The following is an 18,008-nucleotide window of genomic DNA, read 5'->3' as shown; positions in this document are numbered from 1 at the left end:
AGGACTAATGTGCTCGAGGCTAGGCCCACGATCCCAATGTCCATACTCGCTTGGGCCCACAAGGAGCTCGAGTTCATGAGCGGTCGCGTGGCGAGCACAACGATCGACGCCACCCGCTCGAGGACCAACACGCGGCGACAAGGCAGAGGATCCTCCCAAACTCAACCTTCTCACGCCCCATGGGTAGGGCAACCAAGGGATAGACTTTGGGAGCTGAAGAAGAAGTTAGCGATCACGCTTGAGGCACCGAAGGCGTCGACTGGCGACCCTCCTTGCGGCAGGGGATGACGATCGGCGCCCACCAGCCCGCTCGAGGACCAACACGTGGCGACAAGCTGCAGAGGAATCCTACAAGCTCAATCTCCTAATCGACCCACGGCGGGGCACCCAAGGATCGACCTTGGGAATCGAGGAAAGAAGTTAGCGGTCGCGCTTGAGAAACTGAATACGTCTGCCCGAGACTCCAACCCTGTGGCGGAGAGGATGTCGAGAAGCTAGTAAATGACCAACTCCGGGTCTCGACTTAAAGGAAGCACGAAGGAAGCCGTGTGCAAGAAATTGATCGAGTTATTGCTCGCCCTTTATCGATGAGGTGGAATGAGCTCCATCGCCGAAGCGGTTTACAACGCCATCCATCACTCCATTCAAGGGGGACTTTGACCCTGAAAGCCGTTTGAGGCAATTCAAGAGCGCCATGATCCTGTACAAAGCGACGACGCCTGATTTGCAAAGTGTTTGCAGCGACTCTACAAGGAGCAGCTCAAGATTGGTTCCACACTCTACCGTCCTCGTCGATAGGCAACTTCAAGGAGTTTGCCCTTATTTTCATGAAGGAGTACACCTTCTATAAGGCGGTCGAAAGCATACGGACCACTGTTCAACCTGCGCAAGAAGCGGATGAGTCTCTACGAGACTACCTAAGACAATTTAAGGTGAGAAGACTAACATCATAGGATGCAATGACCAAGTTGCATCCTCGCTCAGAAGGCTTGCGAGCCGAGCTATACGAGTTGGCTATAACTCCAAGCCAAACCTTGGCGGAAGTGTTCGTGATGGCAGAGCGCTACGCACTTTGGGATGATGATCGTATCATTGCGAAAAAAGCCAACAAGCAAGTTGACCACTGACGAAGCAGGCAAGCCAAAAGAGCAACAAGTTCGAGCAAAAGCCTAAGATAAGCAGAGATCGTGACCCCAAGAGGGAAGCTCAGAAACAAGGACCTTCACCTAGTTCGCTATCTCGATTCACCAGATCATTGCACAAGTGAAGGACAAGCCGTGGGTGAGAAGGCCACCACCAATGAGGGGAAACCCCTCTAAGATGGACACTAATAAGTATTGCGCATTCCACGGGGAGCACGATCATTACACCAACAAGCTGCAATGCCTGGAAAAGGCACTGGAGGAGTTGGTCGAGAAGGCCATTGCACAGTGCAAAGAAGGTCATCCGACATATCGAGGATCGCAATGCAGTTGCCAAGGAACCTTCCCAAAGGTCATTCGAATAAACACCATTCTAGTTGACTCCCAGGAGTCCGAGTGACCACCAATGAGCGCAAGAGAAAGATCGCTTAGGCAACTTATGTCTTTGAAGTCATAACGCAGAGTACCAGTCATTGTGGATACACCTATTATTGGCTTCCAGAAGAAGGACTTGATTGGGCTTGACCTGCCACATAATGATGCCCTAGTCATCTGCATCCAAATTGAACAACATGTGATTGAGCGAGTTCATGTAGATGAGGGCAGCACATCTAACATCCTGCAACTATCTATTATCCAACAGATGGGATTGGAGCCCAAGATTAGCAAACTTGCCAGATCGCTCACCGGCTTTAATGGGGCCACGTTAATCACTGTTAGAACGATCGACCTTGACGTCCACTCACCCCCAGTGGTCTGCTCGCAAACCTTCATGGTCATCGACGAGATCTCCTCTTGCAACGGAATTTTAGGCCGACCGTGGATCAGCAAGATCGAGGCCATCACATCGCCCTACACCGAAGATCCGCTACCCATCCCTGGGGTGGGATCGGGAGATCAACGATGACCAAGCCATGGCAAGGAGATGCACACCAAGGCTCAAGAAGAACAAGCGGTTGTAGTTCACACGATAATGCAAGGCGCCAATGAAGCGGGAAAGCGCTCCTAGCGACAAGCAAGCTCGAGCAGGAAGGAGTTGCTACTTCTCAATAGCAATTAAGGAGCCGAGGATCAAGGCGAGAGAATCCGCTCGGAAGACTCCAAAAGGTTGGAAGTGCGAAGATGACATCGAGTTAGTACCCACGATCTTGACCCGACTAGATAGAGAAGCGTAAATCGGCTCGCCTAGAATCCAAACAAGAAGGATCGAGACGAGGGAATCCTCTCGGAAGGCTCCCTTGAAGAAGGTTGGAAGCTTGAGGAAGACGTTGAGTTAGTACCTCGATCCTGAATAGCCGGACAAGAAAGCGCGGATCGGCTCGCGCCTAAGCCCAAACAAGAAGGTGGAGCTGACCACCTTCCTCGAGAACAACAAAGACATGTTCATGTGGTCGCCATTTGACATGCCTGGTATCGAACCAAACATCATCTGCCACCGACTCCATGTCAACCACTGCTAGCAAGCCCATGGTGCAAAAGAGACCCAACTTCGCTCCTGAGCAAGTCACAATCATTGAAGCCGAGATCAACAAGCTTCTAGCTACCGGTTTCATTGAAGAGGTCTTCTACTCGGAATGACTAGCCAACGTTGTTTTGGTGGCGAAACAAGAAAAGGGCAAGTGGAGAGTGTGTGTCGATTACACCAACCTTAAAAAAGCATGCCCTAAAGACAACTTCCCATTGCCGAGGATCGACTAGCTGGTGGATTCAACTTTTGGCAACCAGCTGCTCACTTCATGGACTCATACTCTGGTTATAATCAAATTATGATGTACGACGATGACAAAGCGAAGACCTCTTTCATCACCAAGAGGGGGACCTACTGCTACAAGGTCATGCCTTTTGGGCTGAAGAACGCAGGAGCAACCTACCAAAGGCTCGTGAATAAAATTTTCAAGGAGTAGATCGTCAGAACCATGGAAGTCTACGTGGACGATATGCTGGTCAAAGCCTCCAAGTGAGCAGACCACCTCAAAACCTCGTCGAGGCATTCACCTACTCGCCAAGATGTCGCATGAAGTGAATCCAAGTAAATGCACGTTTGGTGTATCGTCCGGCAGATTCTGGGATACTTAGTCACACAACGAGGTATCGAGGCATACCCGTCCCAAATCAAAGCCATTCTCGAGATGAAGTCACCTTTCATAGTGAAAGAAATACAAAGTCTGACGGGCAGGCGCGGCCCTCAACCGATTCCTCTCAAAATCTACTGAAGAGTGCAGACCATTCTTCAAAGCTTTGAATAAAGGACAAAAAGGCAAGTGGGACGAGGAGTGTGAAGCAGCTTTCCAGAATCTAAAGACTTACCTCACTTCACCTCCCCTGCTCTCAAAGCCAGTTCCTGGTGAAGACTTGTTCGTGTACTTAGTAGTGTCCAACTCGACCGTCAGCTCAGCTCTCATCCGAGAAGAACTTGGGGCCCAACATCTAATATTCTACACGTCAAAAGCTCTCATCGATGCAGAGACTCGCTACCCAAAATTGGAAAAGCTCATTTTGGCCCTTGTAGTTTCAGCGAGAAAGTTGTGACCCTATTAACAAGCTCACCGAGTCATCGTCATGATCAACTTTCATTTGAGATCAATCCTCCACAGCCCTGATGCTTCTCAGCGACTCATGAAGTGGGCTATAGAGCTAAGCCAATACGACCTCCTCTACCGGCTAAAGACTGCAATAAAAGCCCAAGCCTTGCAAGACTTTGTTGCAGAATTCACATCATCGACCTAAGAAGAGAAGCTGGTCAGCAAAAGAAGGAAAGTTCGAGAGCAGACAAAACCTTCGCTAAACCTAACCAACCCGAGACATGTGGCGCTTGCGCGTAGATGGAGCGTTGAACCAAAAAGGAGCTGAGCGGCGTAGTCATCATCACCCGGATGGAACCTGTTAGAGCAAGCTATCACGCTTGGCTTCCCGGCTTCAAACAATGAGCTAGAGCACGAGGCATTGCTCGTGGCAGGCTTGGTGAAAGAGCTATCAATCAAAAGCGGCCATCTACTTAGATTCCCAACTAATCAGAAGTCAAGCCTCGGGAGAATACATGGCGGCTTGAGGATGATCTTGTACCTTGACAAAGTCCAAGAGCATTGAAGGCGTTCCCCACCTTCACTATCCGAGTGCCGGCGAGAGAATGCGCGAGATGCACTAGCAGCTTAGGATCAGATCCTGATACCCAATTCGGACGCTCCATTCGGTCGAGACCTGATCAGATCGACGAGGATCCTAGTGGTAGGACCCCATCATTGACTACTTAATGAAAGAAAACTGTCCGAGGACAAGTCCAAGGCGAAAAATCAAGCGAAGGCTGCAAGATATTACATGAAAGGTGACACGCTTACCCGCAGATCATACTCCGAGCCTCACCACACTTGCATCAAGTAATCGTAAACGCTCGAGGTTCTCTGTAAAATACACGACGACGAATGTGGAAATCACAGGCGGATTGCTTGCTCGAAGGCTCTCAACATCGGCTATTTACGGCCTACTATGCGCCAAGACTCCAAGGAGTATGCTCGAAGATATGATCAATGCCAAAGCTACAAGCCGGTCCCTGGCCTGCGGTGAGCAATACCATCCATGAACAGTCCATGGCCATTCATGCAGTGGGCCATTGACTTTGTGGGACCTGTGCCAACAACACCTGCCAAGAAGGAGATGATGATCGTTGCCACTTAGTACTTCACCAAATGGATCGAGGCCAAAGCTTTATCCTCTACGAAGGAAGCCGATGTTGAGCGGTTCATCTAAAGGAACATCATTTACAGATTTGGTTGCTGCAATCGATAGTCACCGACAATGGTACAGTTCGTAGGCGACAGATCACCGCATCTTTATGAAGTATGCCATCAAACAACACTGTCAACTCTCGATACCCGCAAGGCAATGGCCGAGCAAAGGCATCCAATAAGATCGTGCTTGGATTGCTGAAGAAAAGACTGGAGGGCGAGAAGGAAAATGGGTCGACAGCTGCCAGAGTCCTATGAGCTTATCGCACAACCAAAGGAGATCGATTGGAGAGACATCATTTTCCCTAGCCTATGGGACAGAAGCAATCATTCCCCACGTCACAGTCCCTTCCATGAGCATTGAGGTGGGCAGTCTTGACAAAAACTGCAAGCAGATGAAAGTCAACCTTGATCTGCTCGAATAAGAATGAGAAAAGGCCATTGTTCGAGTCTCAGCCTACCAGCAGCAGTTGACATCCTACTACAATAAGAAGGCCAAGATCAGATAGTTTTGACCTAGAGACCTTGTGCTCAAGAAAACTTTCGTTATAGCCCCAAGACAAGGGTAAAAGAAGATGAAGCCAAACTGGAAGGCCCCTATGTGATCAGCCGATCTGGGGCAGAGGAAGTTACACCCTCGACACTCTAGAGGGGAAGGAAATTTGAGACAATAGAATGCCTACCACCTTCGGAGATACTATCCATGAAACTCTTCACACCGGCTCGGCTCTAGCAGGTGTACAAGCCTTACCTCAATCACACATGCTCCTCGAGCACAAACTCAATAGAGTCTTTTTCAAGTGTTATGTCCCGACATACGCATACAGGCGAGCCTTACCTCCATTGTATTGAGTATTTTTCAAGCATTATGTCCCCGACATATGCACGCAGCGATGAGCCTTATCTTTATTGCGACAAAGTGCTTATCGAAGCACAAACTCAATGGAGTCTTTTTCAAGCGTTATGTCCCCGACATACGAAAGCGTGCGACAAGCCTCACCTCCATTGTAGACAAGCTGCTCGTCGAAGTATAAACTCAATGGAGTCTTTTCAAGCGTTATGTCCCCTACATACGCACACAGGTGACGAGCTTTATCTCCATTGCAGACAAGCTGCTCCTCAAAGCACAAACTCAATGGAGTCTTTTTCGAGCATTATGTCCCCGACATACGCTCGCAAGTGACAAGCCTCACCTCCACTGAAGGCAAGCTACTTCTCGAGCACAAACTTGCTGGAGTCTTTTTTGAGCATTATGTCCCCGACATACGCTCGCAGGCGACAAGCCTCACCTCCACTTAAGGCAAGCTACTTCACGAGTACAAGCTCAATGGAGTCTCTTTCAAGTGCTATGTCTCTGAACATACACTTACGATATATAACGAGAATTGAAGTTTGAAAGACAACTGAAAATTTTGTAGCAAAGCGGCCAACCAACATCATCTACTCAACGGCCTCACCTGCCTGCTCCATCGCATCTAGTCTAGCCTTATCAGCTACGCCACCTTGGGAGTTGTCTTCCTTCATTGCAACTTCATCATTATCTGCTCTTCAGCTTCGCATCCACAACATTGCTCTGCTCACTTTGAGCAGGGAGAATCAAGATAAAGCGCCCCGTCTTCATGTTCGAGAGGGCAACAAGGAGAAGCACTATTCCTGCAATCCAAGTATCGCTTGCGCATTAGCAACAATCTCATGCTTGGATGACTCCGTGGCTTCAACATGAGTGTCGAACTTGACCCGGAGCTATCACCAACTTCTGGATCGGCAGTTCCACACAACTTAAGGACTCTTTGTTCAAGCAGACGACTCTTTAGCTCTTTTGGCCATAACTTGCAACATTGAGTCAGCTCGCGCTTGACTCTTCGTGGCTTTGCAGACGAGTCATGAGGTAGATTATGGGTTTTAGGCAGTTCGAGCGGATACCTGAGTAGAATATCCTAGACCTCCTGCGTCCCATTGATCGTTTTACTGTTCGCGTTGATGAAGCGCTTGATCCTGGCATATGAAGAAGCAACTCCTATAGAGACATTCTCAGCAAGCGAGACCCCCTTACGGAAGACTTTCGTGGAAGAATGAGGAAGATTGGTCGAGGACTTCTCCCGCTTAACTGGCAGATCATGTAGGTCCGAGCCATCGGCTCCCATCTTTCAACATCTTGGTGAGGCGGACCACCAGCCTCCTTCGATGTTCACTCAACAACCAGCGCAATCCACAGAACCTGGCAAGGATGTTCAAAGCTTGATGAACATTGGTCATGTTCGAGCAGAGATTGAGCTTATTGTGGATGTAATTTTCTACAAGCGTGAGGCGAAGTCGGTCGGACACACAACAAAGAATTCCATGGCAATCAGCAGTGATCAAAGGGCGCAACTTACCATCACAGTAGGTGAAAGGCGAGTAGACCGTCATCATCCTCCCCTACCCATCTGCCGCTGACTTCCAACATGTCCGTGCTCCACACATGATCGCCTTAACTCATATTGTTCCTAGTTCGTGATATAAAAAGAAGAAGGAATTGAAGCAGTTTGGATCAACCACAAGTAAGCCGACCCAAAGCGCCTGCTCCAGCGAGACTCGACTCGACCCGATTACAATGGATAGCCCAAGTCAAAAGACCAAAGTGGCAAGTCAAAGACCTCCTCCACTTAGGAGCCCAAGTCCAAGAAGGAAGCCCGATTCAGCTGGACATGCCAACAGATGATTCACATCTCCTATATGCCACCACGTGCCATGCAGAAGCTATGGGGCATTTGTGGGAACCGAATTAAATCAGACCTTAGGTCAAATAATTCCTTCCATTTGGGGATTATTTGACCTAATTGGGAATTACTTGACCTAATTGGGAGTTACTCAATTTAATTGAGGATTACCTAATTAAATTGAGAATTGATATCCCAATTCCCAATTAAATGAAGAGTTACCTAATTAAATTAGGATTTGATTTGATACCTACCACAATTAGGGATTTGATTTACCCTAATAAATCAAATCCCTAATTTAGCAAATCAATTCCAAATCGGGGAGTAATAATTCCTTTCCATCTACGGAATTATTCCTCTGAAACCCTAGCCTCCGAGACTACTATAAAAGGATGGCCACACACAAAGGTGAAGGTACGTCTAAATTCCTCTGAAACTCTGCAGAAATCATTTCTCCAAAACTCTAGCCACCATATTCTTTCTCTCTCTGACACAAGGCTTTGGCCACTACACACGGCTCGGGCCACCCGGTTTTCCTTGAAATACCCTACCTAACTTAGGCATCAGAGGGCCTTTGGCCAACACCCAGGTGTGGTCCTTTACCCGATCTGTTTTGCAGGGAGAAAGAGAAGTGGGGAAGACGAAGGAATCTTAGGTGAATATTCTTGTGGGACGAAATTTGCTCCCACAAAAAGCATAGCCAGAAGTACTCCTCATATCATCTTCACATCATGACCAATCACTATCACAATATCCAACAAGCATTGCTTCTTTTCCCTTCTCATATGTTATGCCATAGTCAAGAGTACCTTGAATGTATCTAAGTACTCTCTTGGCAGTCCCCATATGCTTCCTTGTAGGTCCATGCATATATCTTGCTAAGAGACTTGCAGCAAACATGATATCTGGCCTTGTTGCTATCATATATAATAAGCTTCCAACTATCTGTCTGTACACCCTTTCATCAACTTGTTCACTTCCATCCTCCTTTGATAATTTCTCATTCATAGCAAGTGGAGTTGCAACCGCTTTACAATCTTTGAAACCAAACTTGTCCAATAATGTTTTTGCATATTTTTTCTGATGCAAGAAGATGTAGGACTCAGCTTGTATCACACCTAAACCAAAAAAATGGTGCAATAATCCGAGATCAGTCATTTCATATTTCTTCATCATTTCAATTTTAAAACTCATCACCAATTCTTCTAAACTTCCTATGTAGATAATATCATCTACATATAGAGAAACTATGAGAATTCCACTTTCAGCAGTTTTCACATATAATGTAGCCTCACTAGGACTTCTCTGAAATCCTGCAGCTGTGAAATATGAGTTGATTTCTTCATACCAAGCTCTTGGAGCTTGTTTAAGACCATACAAGGCCTTCTTGAGTCTATAAACTCTATCTTCCTTGTCTTTAATCTCAAATCCTGAAGGTTGATTCACATACACTTCCTCATGTAGCACTCCATTTAAGAATGTCGACTACACATCTAATTGGAACAGCTTCCACCTTCTTTGAGCAGCTAAAGCAATTAATGTTCTAACTGCATCAAGTCGAGCAACTGGTGCAAATGTCTCGTTGAAGTCTACTCCAGGCTTTTAAGTGTACCCTTTAGCTACTAGTCTTGCTTTGTTTTTCTGAACTGACCCATCAAGATTTAGCTTGACTTTATAGATCCATTTGACTCCAACTATAAGCTTTTCAGATGACATTTTTACCAATTCCCAAGTATCATTCTTCTCAATCATCTCAAGCTCAGTTTCCATGGCCTTTTTCCATGATGCATCTTTGATAGCTTCTTCAAAAGTTTCTGGTTCAATGATACATATATTGGATCTCTCATATACCTCTGTAAGACTTTTGTATTTCAATGGAGTATGATCAATATCATGCGACCCTGTGTCAACTGCAAATTCTTCTTCATTGTCTTCTAATAACACATCATTTTCAACTGAGTTTTCTGCTTGCATCACAGTTGTGTCATTGATCCCTTTCTCCTTTTCGGACACCATTTCGATAAGTGGAATGGACACACTGCATTCTTGCTGTGCATTCCAATCCCAGCTAGCATCTTCATTGAATACCACATCTCTTGAGATAATCACCTTTCTAGTGGTAATATTATACAGTCTATACCCCTTCTCACAACTGCCATATCTTAGAAACACACACCTTTTGCTTGCCAAGTCCAGTTTCTGCCTCTGTTGGTTTGGAACATGTGCATAACATAGAGAACCAAACACTCTTAAGTGTTTAAGTCTTGGCTTTCTTCCACTATAGGCTTCAAATGGCGTTTTCTTGTCCCAAGCTTTAGTTGGACATCGATTTAGAATATACACTGCAGTATTAATAGCTTCTGCCCAAAACTCAAGTGGCATGCTCTTCTCAAACATCATACACTTAGCCATCTCCACTATGGTTCTGTTCTTTCTCTCAGTCACACCGTTCTGCTATGGTGAATATGCCACTGTAAGCTGCCTCTCCATCCCCATTTCATCACAAAATCTATTAAACTCATTAGAGGTATACTCTCCTCCTCTGTCATTTCTCAATTTCTTAAGCTTATAACGACTTTGCAATTCAACAATAGCCTTAAACTTCTTAAACACAGTTAGTACCTCAGATTTGTATCTCAACAAATAGATCCAACACATTCGAGTACAATCATCTATAAAGGTAAGAAAATACATGTTTCCTGCTTTTGTAACAGTTTGCATTGGTCCACACACATCAGTGTGTACCAATTCTAGTGGAGTTGTGACCCTGCAGGTTGCTTCTTTGGGAAAAGACTTCCTGCAATGTTTTCCAAAAGTACACCCCTCACACACTTCACTTGTATTTTTAATTTCTGGCAGACCGAGTACCATATCTTCATTCTGCAGTAGTTTCAAGATTTGGAAGTTTAAGTGTCCCATTCTCCTATGCCAAATCAATGTTGATTGACTTATGCTTGCTTTTAGTGCAAATGTAAGTCTGTTTGAAGTTTCAAAGGAAAACTTATATTTCTCTTCATTTGCACCCTGGCCACCAGATGAGAGAGTGAGCAATCATCATAAATTTCTGCCTTGTTATCTCCAAAAATTAGGAAATATCCATGCTCCATCATCTGTCCAACACTGAGTAGGTTTTCCTTGAGACCAGATACTAACAACACCACCTTAATATATCTTTTTCCCATCTTAGTTTCAACCATCAAGCTTCCTTTTCCAATAACATTGACCAACTGTCCTGTTCCCATTGCAACTTTTGCCGTTATACTCCTATCAATATCAGTCAAAACATCTTCTCTACCAGTCATATGGTTACTACACCCACTTGTCCAAATACCATGCATCTTCCATGGACCTTTTGTCAGCTGCATTATTGACATAGAACACAGTTGGTGTAGAGGTTACCTGAGCAGCATACTAAAGTTGCTGCACTGGTTTCTTGCTATAGCAGTCTTTTGCTATGTGGCCAAACTTGTCACAGTTATAGCATTTTGGCTTGCCCTTGAATCGACACTCTCCAAAATGCAATTTCCTACAATGCTTGCAAGAATTTTTAGTTCCATCAGCAGGTTTGTTATCCCACTTTTTGCCCTTATCCTTCCAATTCTTCTTATGCTTGCTATTCTGATTTCCAGTGACCTTAGCTGATTAGGAATCTACACTCAGACTAGCAAAAACCTTCTCAGTCTTGTTCTCATGACGTCTCTCCAACCTTTGTGCATAGCTCTTCAATGAGGCAACCACCTCTTGAACCTCAATTGCATCTAGATCCCCCGAATGCTCAATTATAGAACAAATAGGATCATACACAGGCAACAGACTAATTAACATTTTCTGCACAATTCTTTCTCTAGAAAACTCTTCTCCATAGCCTCTCATTTGATTTATTAGATCAAACAATTTTGTAAGATAAGCAGATAATGATTCATCCTTTCTCATTCTAGTATATTCAAATTCTCTACGAAGACTTTGCAACTTGACACTCCTTACCTGCTTATCACCATGAAATTCTTGCTTCAGAATATTCCAAGCCCCTTGAGACGATTCTTCATGAGAAATCTTAGGGAAGATCTCATCAGAAATTGCTCCCTAAATCAGCCCTAAATCCTTAGCATCTTTCATCATGATCTCAGTGAGAATCATCTTCCCATCATCGGCTCCCTTCGAATCTGAGCTCTCTATCCCTTTCTCAACAAGTTCCCATAACCCATGAGATTTGAAAATAGTTTTCATTCTTATGCTCCAGAACTCATAGTTCTCACCATTGAAGATCGGAGCTCGTAGCTCACCACCTCCAGACCCTGCCATATTAGACACAGATCTCCAAGAAAGCAAGGTTGTCAAAAAACGCAGCTCACTTTCTTCACAAATTCAAACGCCCAGCTTAAACAAACAAACCTGGCTCTGAGGCCATGTTAGAAAACTCAGACCATGATATGATTTATTTGGATTATTGGTAGAAGGAGCTCAGGTGAGAAGACAAAAGAGAGAGAAAGCTTGGAAAGGAAGATGAGAAAATTTGGGTCTATTCTCTCACTTAGTCACGCACAAGCTGTGCAGTACAATAACCGTTTGGGAATAGTATATTCCCTATTTACATCATTCAAATCTAACCATCAATTTAACTATCCTATGAGATAGCAACACCTGGCATAATTTGATACAACTAAGAATACATCTTAGCTGTCCATTGGACTGTGATCCAATGGTTCTCACTTAATTCAATACAAATACTCAGCTAATACACTTATACTTTAACACCTCTCCTCTCCTCTCCCTCCACCACATTGACACTGTGGGAACCGAATTAAATCATACCGTAGGTCAAATAATTCCTTCCATTTGGGGATTATTTGACCTAATTGAGAGTTACTCAACCTAATTAGGAGTTACTCAATTTAATTGGGAGTTACCCAATTAAATTGAGAATTACCTAATTACGTTGGGAATTGATTTGATTCCTACCTCAATTCCCAATTAAATGAGGAGTTACCTAATTAAATTAGGAATTGATCTGATACCTACCATGATTAGGGATTTGAATTACCCTAATAAATCAAATCCCTAATTAATCAAATCAATTCCAAATAGGGAGGAATAATTCCTTTCCATCTATGGAATTATTCCTCTGAAACCCTAATCTCCGAGACCATTATAAATACTTGGCTACGCACAAAGGTCAAGGTACGTCTAAATTCCTACTGAAACTCTGCAGAAATTATTTCTCACAAACCCTAGCCACCACTTTCTTTCTCTCTCTGACACAAGGCTCCGGCCACCACACACGGCTCCGGCCACCCGGTTTTCCTTGAAATACCCTACCTAACTTAGGCATCGGAGGCCTTTGGCCAACACCCGGGTGTGGTCCTTTACCGATCTGTTTTGCAGGGAGAAAGAGAAGTGGAGAAGACGAAAGAATCTTTGGCGAATATTCTAGTGGGACGAAATTTGCTCCCACAAATTGGTGCTTTCATTGAGAGCACGAGATATAGTCAAAGCGTGCTCCAAATCCATCTTTCACACCTTTTTTCAAACAACCATGGTTGATACAAGACGTTCGAAGAGTAACACCACCACGATGGGCCCATCTCATGGTTTCGTGGTGGAAACCTCAATCTGCGAACAGCGAGAATCATACTGCCAATGCCACTGCGGCCGTCTTCTAGTGCTTTGCGGCCGCCTTCAACTAGCTGGAATTGCGAACAGCCGCCACATGACCACAGGACCTCCACGACCTTGCGATCGCCGGCGCGATTCTGGGGCTGCGCGCATCGCTATCTGCCGTTGGAGCACAACATGACCACACCACTTAACTACGGACCAGCCGCACAGCCCACGGCTACTCTGACGTCATCTCGGTCTTGGAGCAGATCCATTCTCTCCCTCCTCTGCGATCACACTTGACATATGCACTGTATGCGCGTCTAATGGAGCCCTAACCCACATGCCGTTGGGCCCGATGCACACCACTCTACTTGACTCGCGCATGGTGGACCTTAACTCACGGGTTGATCAACTCACACGAAGGTCGATGATCAAAACAACTGATTGGCGGCTACTCGGCAGATCAGCAGAATCAAGACTCAACCTTGGACCCGTGGCGAGGAGAGGAGGCACCGAGCATCTTGGCGGCGAGTTCGAGAGGTCCCAAGGCAGTCGAGCAGGGGCAAACCGGGGAAAAGCGAGATCGTGCGAGGCAGAGCCGAGACAACGCGAGTACTCACAGAGCCGTTCGAGGTTAGGTCCCAGGACCAATGTGCTCGAGGCTAGGCCCACAATCAATGTTCGTGCTCACTTAGGTCCACAAGGAGTTCGAGTTCGTGACGATCGCGGCGACAAGGCTGTGGAGGGATCTTCCCAAACTCAACCTTCTCTCACGCCCTACGGGCGAGGGCAACAGGGGATCGACCCTTGGGAGCTAGAAGAAGTTAGCCAATCACGCTCGAGGCACCGAAGGCGTCAACTGAGCGACCTTCTTTGCAGCGGAGGATGGCGATCAGCGCTCACCCGGCTCGCTCGAGGTCCAACATGTGACGACAAGGCGTGGAGGATCCTCCCAAACTCAACCTTCTCTCACCCCACCGGCGGCAACCATGAGATCGACCCTTGGGGCTGGAGAAGAAGTTAGCCAATACGCTCGAGGCACCGAGAGCGTCGACACGAACGACCTTCCTTGCGGCGAGAGGATGGCGATCGGCGCCTACCAGCCCGCTCGAGGTCCAACATGCGGCGACAAGCTGTGGAGGGACCCTCCCAAACTCAACCTTCTCTCCTGCCCCACTAGCGAGGGCAACCAAGGATCGACCCTTGGGAGCTGGAGAGAAGTTAGCGATCGCTCGAGGCACCAAAGGCGTCGGCAGAGACTCCAACCTGCGGCGAGAGGATGTGTGAAGCTAGTAAATGACCAACTCAGAGGTCTCAGACTCAAAGGAGCACGGAGGAGGCCTGGTAAGAAATTGATTGAGTTGTTGCTGCCGCCCTTTACCGAGGTGGAGCGAGCTCGCCGCGGTTTACAGCGCCATCCATCACTCCCTTCAAGGGGGACTCTAACCAGAGCCATTTGAGGCACTTCAAGAGCGCCATGATCTTGTACAAGGCAGGCGACGCATACGATGTGCAAAGTGTTCGCGATGACTCTGCGAGGCGCTGGATTGGTTCCACACCCTACCGTCAGCGTCAATAGGCAACTTCAAGGAGTTCACCATCATTTTCACAAAGGAGTACACCTCTTACAAGGCGGTCAGAAGCATGCAGACCACTGTTCAACTGCGCAAGAAGCGAGACGAGTCTCTACGAGACTACAGAGACGGTTTAGCGAGAAGGCTAACATCATAGGATGCAGCGACCAAGAAGGGCTTGCCAGCGAGCACGAGCTATACCGGGAGCTAGCCATAACTCCAAGTCAAACCTTGGCGAAGTGTTCGGGCGGCATAGCTCTACGCACTTTGGGACGATGATCGTATCGCAGACAAAGAAAGCTAGCAAGCAAGTTGACCACCCGACGAAGCGGGCAAGCCAAAAGAGCAACAAGTTCGAGTAAAAAGCCCGAGATAAGCGCGGTCGCGGCGCCAAGAGAAGCTTCGAAGCGAGGGACCTTCACTAAGTTCGCTATCCCAATCCACCGATCCTAGCTCGGGTGAAGGGCAAGTCGTGGATAAGAGACCACCATCCATGAAGGAGACCCTCTAAAGAGACACCAGCAAATCGCCCATTCCACGGGAACACGGTCATTACACCAACAAGCTGCAGCGCTTGGAAAAGGCACCTTGAGGCTGGTCGGAGAAGGTCATTGCGAGTTCGTTGCAAGAAGGCTATCCAGGATCGAGGATCGTGATGCACGTTTGCCAAGGAACCTCCCAAAGGTCATTGAATCAACACCATTCTGGCGACTCCCAGAGTCGGGCTGACCACCAAGGAGCGCAAGAGAAAGATCGCTTACGCAACTTATGTCTCCCAAGTCATGGGAGTACCCGACCATTGTGGATACACCTATCATCGGCTTCGGAAGAATGACTTGATCGGTCTTGACACGCCACATAATGACGCCCTAGTCATCTGCATCCAAATTGAACAAGGTGTGATCGGCGAGTTCATGTAGATGAAGGCGGTCACGACCAACATCCTGCAACTATCTCATTATCAACAGGATGAGGTTTGAGCCCAAGATTAGCAAACTTGCGGATCGCTCATCGGCTTCAATGGGGCCACATCAATCATGTTGGAAGGATCGACTGGATGTGCACTCACCCCGATGGTGCCTCGCAAACCTTCATGGTCATCAGACGAGTTTCCCCCTAGCGGAATCTTAGGCCGACCGTGGATCGAGCAAGATCGAGGCCATCACATCTGCTCTACCTCGGAAGATCGCTATCCCATCCTGAGGCGGGATCGGGCGATCAACGATGACCAAGCCATGGCAAGGAGATGCGGCCCAAGGGCTCAAGAAGAGCAAGCGCCGCGTTCACACGATAATGCAAGGCGCCAACGAGGTAGGAAGCGCTCCAGCGGACAAGCAAACCCGAAAGGGAAGAAAGTTGATGCCTCACAATATGATTAAGGAACCGAGGATCAAGGTGAGGAATCCGCGGAAGACTCCACGAAAAGGGTTAGAAGCTGAGGATGGCGTTGAGTTAGTTCCCCCGATCACGGCCAGCCCGGACAAAGAGCGCGAGATCGGCTCGTGCGAGAATCAAACAAGAAGGATCGAGGCGAGGAATCCGCCGAAGGCTCCCTTGAAGAAGGTTGGCTTTGAGGAAGGCGTTGAGTTAGTACCCCGATCTGATCAGCCCGAGAGAAGGAGGCGCGGTCGGCTCGCGCGGAATTCAAACAAGAAGGATCGAGATGAGGGAATCCGCTCGGAAAGCTCCCTTGAAGAAGGTTGGGCTTTGAGGAAGGCGTTGAGTTAGTACCCTCGATCCTCACCAGCCAGACAAGCGCGGATCGGCTCGCGCCTAAGCCAGACGAGAAGATGGGTGACCATCTTCCTCGAACAACAAAGACATGTTCGTGTGGTCACCATCGACATGCACTGGCATTGACCCAAACATCATCATCACCGGCTCCATGTCAGCCACGCTGCAAGCCCGTGAGTGCGAAGAGGCGCAACTTTGCTCTGGCGGGTCGCGATCATTGAAGCCGAGATCGACAAGCTCCTAGCTGCCGGTTTCATTGAAGAGGTCTCCTACTCGGAATGGCTAGCCAACCTTGTTCTGGTGGCGAAACAAGAAAAGGAAAATGGAGAGTATGCGTTGATTACACCGACCTCAACAAAGCATGCCTTAAAGACAACTTTTCATTGCCGAGAATCGACCAGCTCGTGGATTCAACTTCCGGCAACCAGCTTTGCTCAGCTTCATGGATGCTTACTCGGCTATAATCAAATTATGATGTACGATGGTGACAAGGCGAAGACCTCTTTCATCATCAAAGAGGGACCTACTTGCTACAAGGTCATGCCTTTTGGCGGAAGAACAGCGGAGACAACCTACCAAAGGCTCGTGAATAAAATTTTCAAAAGCGGATCGGCAGAACCATGGAGGTGTCGTGGATGATATCTTTGGTTAAAGCCCCAGCGGGCAGACCACGTCAAAAACCTCACCGAGGCATTCACTGCTCCGCCAATATCGCATGAAGCTGAATCCAAGTAAATGCACGTTCGGTGTATCGTCGGCGATTCTGGGGTACTTGGTGACGCAACAAGGTATCGAGGCACACCCGCGCCAAATCAAAGCCATTCTCGAGATGAAGTCGCCTTCCACAGATGAAGGAAATACAAAGCATGATGGCGGCGGCCCTTAAATTCCTCTCAAAATCTACCGACAAGTGCAGACCATTCTTCAAAGCTTTGAAGAAAGGACAAAAAGACAAATGGGACGAAGAGTGCGAAGTAGCTTTCCATAGTCTAAAGACCTACCTTACTTCACCTCCCTGCTCTCAAAGCAGGTTCCTAGTGAAGACTTGTTCGTGTACTGCGTGTCCAACCGGCCGTCACTCACTCTCATTCGAGTAGAACTTGGGGCCCAACATCCGATATTCTACATGTCAAAAGCTCTCCTCAATGCATAGACTCGCTACTGAAATTGGAGAAGCTCATTTTGGCCCTTGTGGTTTGCGAGAAAGCTGCGACCTTATTACCAAGCTCACCGAGTCATCGTCATGACCGACTTTCCTTTGAGATCAATCATCCATAGCCCTGATGCTTCTCGACTCATGAAGTGGGCTATAGAGCTAAGTCGACCTCCTCTACCGCCAGACGCAATAAAAGCTCAAGCCTTAGCGGACTTTGTTGCGGAATTCACACCATCGGTACCGAAGAAGAAGTGGTCGGCCAAAAGAAGGAAAGTTCGAGAGCGATAAGACCTCTCTGAACTGATCAACCCGAGACATGTGCAATTGCGGCGTGAGCGGGCGTCGAACGAAGGCTGGAGGCGCTGCGTCATTATCACCCGGAT

At 47.3% G+C, this 18,008-nt stretch overlaps 2 protein-coding genes across 2 annotated transcripts in view; both read left to right on the top strand.

The window, feature by feature from the left end:
• Positions 1-18,008, top strand: part of LOC103326878 (uncharacterized) — a 28,268-nt gene that overhangs the window by 3,308 nt on the left and 6,952 nt on the right. Inside the window, 1 exon segment of the mRNA XM_089048903.1 lies at positions 12,327-12,380. Coding sequence (XP_088905029.1) covers positions 12,327-12,380 — 54 coding nt within the window.
• LOC148919092 (uncharacterized) lies at positions 37-2,049 on the top strand. The gene is made up of 4 exons (XM_089047971.1): positions 37-183; positions 711-932; positions 1,252-1,494; positions 1,645-2,049. The coding sequence occupies exons 1-4, from the start codon at positions 37-39 to the stop codon at positions 2,047-2,049; spliced, it is 1,017 nt and encodes a 338-aa protein (XP_088904097.1).

This window comes from Prunus mume, linkage group LG3 (genome assembly GCF_029339155.1).
Source record: "Prunus mume cultivar Tortuosa linkage group LG3, ASM2933915v1, whole genome shotgun sequence".
In the NCBI taxonomy this organism is placed as follows: domain Eukaryota; kingdom Viridiplantae; phylum Streptophyta; class Magnoliopsida; order Rosales; family Rosaceae; genus Prunus; species Prunus mume.
Note: the sequence above shows the minus strand (reverse complement) of the source record. Positions and strands in the feature narration are given on the sequence as shown.